Below are 6,892 nucleotides of genomic sequence, written 5' to 3' on the forward strand. Positions count from 1 at the left end.
TTTTATATTGTGATAAACTGGACTCGTGTCAACTTTTTTTGTAATCGAATAATAGTAATAAATTATGTATATTCATAATCAACATTCTTTCATTCAATTATAATAAATTCTCATCATTTAAATACACCACTTTTTTCTTTCAGATCGTTCGCTAAGGCTGCAGCTAATAATATCTAGCAAATTCAGCCACTAGAAACTCACAAACTCGAGAATAATTGTTTTTTTAGATTCGACCAACGCATATTTTTATATTGTAATAAACTGGACTCGTGTCAATCTTTTTTGTAATCGAATAATAGTAATAAATTATGTATATCATAATCAACATTCTTTCATTCAATTATAATAAATTCTCATAATTTAAATACACCACTTTTTTCTTTCAGATCGTTCGCTAAGGCTGCAGCTAATAATAATCTAGCAAATTCAGCCACTAGAAACTCGAGAATAATTGTTTTTTTAGATTCGACCAACGCATATTTTTATATTGTGATAAACTGGACTCGTGTCAACTTTTTTGGTAATCGAATAATAGTAATAAATTATGTATATCATAATCAACGTTCTTTCATTCAATTATAATAAATTCTCATCATTTAAATACACCACTTTTTTCTTTCAGCTCGTTCGCTAAGGCTGCAGCTAATAATATCTAGCAAATTCAGCCACTAGAAACTCGAGAATAATTGTTTTTTTAGATTCGACCAACGCATATTTTTATATTGTGATAAACTGGACTCGTGTCAACTTTTTTGTAATCGAATAATAGTAATAAATTATGCATATCATAATCAACGTTCTTTCATTCAATTATAATAAATTCTCATCATTTAAATACACCACTTTTTTCTTTCAGATCGTTCGCTAAGGCTGCAGCTAATAATATCTAGCAAATTCAGCCACTAGAAACTCGAGAATAATTGTTTTTTTTAGATTCGACCAACGCATATTTTTATATTGTGATAAACTGGACTCGTGTCAACTTTTTTGTAATCGAATAATAGTAATGAATTATGTATATCATAATCAACATTCTTTCATTCAATTATAATAAATTCTCATCATTTAAATACACACTTTTTTCTTTCAGATCGATCGCTAAGGCCATCATATCTAGCAAATTCAGCCATAAACTCGAGAACTCAATAATTTTTTTAGATTCGACCAACGCATATTTTTATATTGTAATAAAAACTCGGTCGTGTCTTTTTTGTAATCGAATAATAGTAATAAATTATGTATATCATAATCAACATTCTTTCATTCAATTATAATAAATTCTCATCATTTAAATACACCACTTTTTTCTTTCAGATCGTCCGCTAAGGCTGCAGCTAATAATATCTAGCAAATTCAGCCACTAGAAACTCGAGAATTATTGTTTTTTTAGATTCGACCAACGCATATTTTTATATTGTGATAAACTAGAACTCGTGTCAACTTTGTTGTAATCGAATAATAGTAATAAACTTATGTATATCATAACCAACATATCTGTTAATTCAATTAGGTAGAGTAAATTTATATTATTAGAGCTCATCACGATTTTACTTTCGTTCCGACCGTCAACTATGGCTGCAGCTTGTCAGTAACATCAAGGAAGGCGACCACTAGAGACTCGAGAGTGACCCATGAAGTGTCAAACACTTTAGTAAATATAATAGTGATGAACTAATGTATGTATCTTTTTGTACAACTTTGTTTACATATATATATATATATATATATATCTCATTTTTTATATCACTTTATATATATATATATGTATATAACTTTATATATATAAAACTCTTTTTTATATCACTTTATATATATATATATATATATAACTTTTTTTAATAAAAGGAGAGGCCGATCCTCTATTAAGCCTTATTCTGTCCGTCCTCATGGGCCACTGGGCTGTGCGAGGATCTTATCAAACAGAATAAACGTAATCTTAATCAACATATTTGTAATTCAATTAGGTAAAGTAAATTTCTGTTATTAGAGCTCATCACGTTTTTAATTTCGTTCCGAGTGTCCGCAAAACCTCGTTATGGATCACATTCCATTTTTTCTACTACTTCATCTGGAGTTTCCCAACGCATGTCAAGATCCTCTGCAAGGGAAAGTCCTTGCAGGCTTATCAGTAGAGTGGAATTCGTCGTTTTCAATCTCACTCTCCATAGACTCGTCGTTATAGCCTGACGGATTAATTTCCCGATCCGAATCCAATTCCATTATTTCTATTGTTTCGTCCGGTGTTTCGCAACGCATGTCAAGATCCTCTGCAAGGGAAAGTCCTTGCAGGCTTATCAGTAGAGTGGATTCGTCGTTTTCAATCTCACTCTCCATAGACTCGTCGTTATAGCCTGACGGATTAATTTCCCGATCCGAATCCAATTCCATTATTTCTATTGTTTCGTCCGGTGTTTCGCAACGCATGTCAAGATCCTCTGCAAGGGAAAGTCCTTGCAGGCTTATCAGTAGAGTGGATTCGTCGTTTTCAATCTCACTCTCCATAGACTCGTCGTTATAGCCTGACAGATTAATTTCCCGATCCGAATCCAATTCCATTATTTCTATTGTTTCGTCCGGTGTTTCGCAACGCATGTCAAGATCCTCTGCAAGGGAAAGTCCTTGCAGGCTTATCAGTAGAGTGGATTCGTCGTTTTCAATCTCACTCTCCATAGACTCGTCGTTATAGCCTGACAGATTAATTTCCCGATCCGAATCCAATTCCATTATTTCTATTGTTTCGTCCGGTGTTTCGCAACGCATGTCAAGATCCTCTGCAAGGGAAAGTCCTTGCAGGCTTATCAGTAGAGTGGATTCGTCGTTTTCAATCTCACTCTCCATAGACTCGTCGTTATAGCCTGACAGATTAATTTCCCGATCCGAATCCAATTCCATTATTTCTATTGTTTCGTCCGGTGTTTCGCAACGCATGTCAAGATCCTCTGCAAGGGAAAGTCCTTGCAGGCTTATCAGTAGAGTGGATTCGTCGTTTTCAATCTCACTCTCCATAGACTCGTCGTTATAGCCTGACAGATTAATTTCCCGATCCGAATCCAATTCCATTATTTCTATTGTTTCGTCCGGTGTTTCGCAACGCATGTCAAGATCCTCTGCAAGGGAAAGTCCTTGCAGGCTTATCAGTAGAGTGGATTCGTCGTTTTCAATCTCACTCTCCATAGACTCGTCGTTATAGCCTGACGGATTAATTTCCCGATCCGAATCCAATTCCATTATTTCTATTGTTTCGTCCGGTATTTCGCAACGCATGTCAAGATCCTCTGCAAGGGAAAGTCCTTGCAGGCTTATCAGTAGAGTGGAGTCGTTTTCAATCTCATTCTCCATAAAATAATGATTATAGCGATTCATTTTTCGATACGAAAGATTTTAACGCGAATTAGCCTTCAATCTCCGAGAACTAAATAAATTTTCGTCTCCCTTAAAATAAATTCTCGTAAATAAAGCGGTACAATAGTGTCAGTATTCGATAGCTCGCCGTAGTTATATTATACAACCGTTCACGTCTCTAGATTGCGCTCGAAAGGCTGATGAATTCGAGTGATGAAATGTATATCAAAGTATATCTGCGCGTGCGCGGATAGTATATCTGCAGATAACAGCGTCAGACTTACTCACCACCTTGAAGTGGCCTCACCCACATCCGGAATATGCTGAGCCCATATTACAGTTTCGTGTACACACTTTACTACACATTATCTACATCAAAAAATTTGTGCTTGCTTAGGAAATAAATAAGAATAACTTTAGTGTATGGGACTAGATTCGCGCCCCATTCAATAAATACATATTCAAAATTAAACAGTACCAATTTCAAAATCTGTTCTGTACAGGAAGTGGCAAAAAAGTGACAAGAATATAAATCTTAGGCTAAATGGGCCCCATCGACTCAAAACAGTCACACTTAACTCTATCACAATTTTGAATTTGTTTCGGTTAATTTGTGCTACATCAGATTCACCAATAATTAAAATAAAACTATTACGGTCCTATCGCCATGATGCTGGTCTCAAAATAACTATCAAAGATTTCATAATCAAAATATTTAGTACTATCCCATCCATTAGTCTTCGGCTTGGTTTAGAGTTTAAGTGAGTTTACTTTTTTATTAAGATTTTGTTTGTTTCCTTACGGTAGATGTCACTGTTTCCGCTAAATGGTTTATTCATATTTTAAACACCATGTCGTGAACAAGACTATAGAAACAACAAGACTTCTATAACTCAAAACCTAATATAAATTACATTTATTTTGAAATATTGTATGAATTTAGTAAGGTGTTCTCCCCTAAGGTGGGAGTAGACCTACAGTATATATTATCTTACCGGGACAATAATGAAACTCTAATTTAACAGCGTAAATAAATTAGACGAAGTGAATTTAAACGGTCGGAAGTAAATACTTTTTGATCATAGTAGGCTTCCTAATACTAAGTATATTATGTTTGTATTCCTTGAGATAACGATGCAAAGTTAACTATGGCAATAGAAATATCACAGATCGAAAGTAGGTTGCAAGGGCTGGAATAAACGTTTTTTCTTAACGGACATGGTGTCTAAGACCTACGTATATATTTTCTTGATCGGAGCAACAAGGCACTCACGCGTGCTTTTAATTCATTCGAGCCAAATATATTCCTATACGCGCAAAACCCCATATTGCCCTACGAGTAAATCAGTACCTTAAACTCTGATCGTCTTAGCCATGAACACTGAAATAATTTGTTCCTAATGCGTGCCTAGATAAGTTCGAAAAATATCATACTGTACGTTAATAAGTGGTTTCATTACGTAGGCTGGGGAGGGGACTTTTATTTTGAAAATGGCATGCGAAGCCACGATTTACAGCTATTACAAAATAATTTGTAAGTTCTTGAACAACGCACATTTTTTACAAATATCCCTCATTTCACATATTATCACCAAGATAAATTGATTACATTTGGCGTGATTGCTCGTTTTCAACTACAAATTTGATTTGAATATATGTACATCACACAAAGAAAAATTGAAGAAACGTTCGATAAAAACGTTTAATATTTTTGGCATAACATATGTCAAGAAGAAATAGTAACACAATGAATTATTAAGTTATTGAATAAATTAATAAATTTCATCTGAATAAAAAGACATTCAGATCCTAAAAATTTGTTAAAAAATAATGTTTTATTACATTTTGTAAAACTGTAAAATGGTGTTGACTTTTGTCAAATACGTTGCAGAGAACCGCCGGTATTTTTGTGAGATATTTAACAAATAATTGTCGGGATCGAAGAGTAAAATCCTCTTTCTCTCCCTCGGCAGTATCAGTTACTCCAGGAGGCGCTAATCAAGTTCCAGCAGCTGTCTCTCTGTCCCACTCTAACCTTGCAGAAATCTAGTATGTGTATCAGGACAGTCTGAGTGTGGAGCTTATTTATTTTGAAACAAATACATAATAATAAAGCCTAACTGCACAGCTCAGAGCCATTTGTTTTCATAGAAGGTGCAATAAAAATACATCATTTCCCCAGATGTTCCATATAAAGTAATATAGGTTAATAGTTTGAAACACTTTAGTCATGGCATTGTATCAGAGCGTCCGAATAAAACATTCGCAGCAGAAATACCACAGTATCGCCGAATAGTAGTGTTATCAAATTGAAGGATAACAATAATCTGGGTATCGTTTGGGAAATCCCTTTGTGACTCAGTCAGTGACAAGTGAGTCAGTCACAGAGAACATTTAGCCTCGGGAGAAGCAGATCGCAGATGTAGTCTTGGGTCAACACCAGTGGCGTAATTACAAGGGTGGAAGGGTGAGGGGGATAAACCCTCCTAAATATCTAATAGATACACATAATATAACTAAAAACATATGTATATAACAGCAATTCAACTTGTTAGAAATACGGCAGTCAAGTGTTTTACTTTCAATTAGACCTATCTAATTTATTGATTTTATATTTTTGTCAGATTTATTCTGTACCCGCTGATGTGGCGTGCTCTTCAACCAGATTCACTCCACCAAAAACCACGCCCTAGTTACGTCACTGGTCAACACAGACGCAGATCAAGAACGATATAGACCAATGTTGCAATCCGCTTAGTGCAGCGTCTAAAATCTCACGCTGTCACAGACTTGACTCCTGGAATCTGGAGTCGAAAAAAAAGTCATTGCCCAGGTGTGTACACTACCAGAGTTACAAAATCAAGTACAATCTAAAAAAAAACGTTCTCATCAGGTGCACAATTGAATGTAGGTACTACTACAATGTTTTAGACACGATCTCGAAGCACGGCGGAGCAGCAACCGAGTTTTATAAACATGGTGTAGCTATGGTGGGTAGAGTTGATTCAATGATTTCAATAAAATTACATCATTATTAGCAAACAAAGCGAAAAGGACAACTAAGAGGCAATCATTCATGTCATTCACAGGTCATTCTTTCACTGTGCTATGCATCTATGCTCTCCGGATACACGTAGCGCATGTAGAACCTGTGAGAGTCTTGAAGCACGAGGGACCTTTGACAGGCGAATTAAAGAAATTCGATGTGACCGACCAATTTACAAACTTGTTCTAGAGCTGAATAAACCATTGTTGGCAGTTTGCATACCATTAAAAAATCTCTCACTTGAACCTACCGACATAAATAATAGTAGGCCTACTAATATTAACGATATTTAAATATTTTTTTATTTATCAGTACCGTAATAGATGTATTATGTACTCAATCATCTATAAATTATCAGAATAGGCGGCTAGACACAATGTCTAAAAAAACGGACTTCATAAAAACCTAAAGGGGACTTTTTGCGGATGTGCAGTAGAGAACTGCGCGGCGCAGTCTCTAATGATTCTGTAAATATTTTACTTATTACTACTAAAAAGCAAATTT

At 35.1% G+C, this 6,892-nt stretch overlaps 1 protein-coding gene across 1 annotated transcript; it reads right to left on the reverse strand.

Annotated features, from left to right (window-relative positions):
* Positions 1 to 2,088: 2,088 nt before the first annotated feature.
* Positions 2,089 to 3,339, reverse strand: LOC124373491 (clumping factor A-like). The gene has a single exon (XM_046831858.1). It carries the CDS (start codon positions 3,337 to 3,339, stop codon positions 2,089 to 2,091), a length of 1,251 nt encoding a protein of 416 aa, XP_046687814.1.
* Between the last annotated feature and the right edge of the window lie 3,553 nt (positions 3,340 to 6,892).

Source organism: Homalodisca vitripennis, unplaced genomic scaffold (genome assembly GCF_021130785.1).
Source record: "Homalodisca vitripennis isolate AUS2020 unplaced genomic scaffold, UT_GWSS_2.1 ScUCBcl_5683;HRSCAF=12533, whole genome shotgun sequence".
NCBI lineage: Eukaryota > Metazoa > Arthropoda > Insecta > Hemiptera > Cicadellidae > Homalodisca > Homalodisca vitripennis.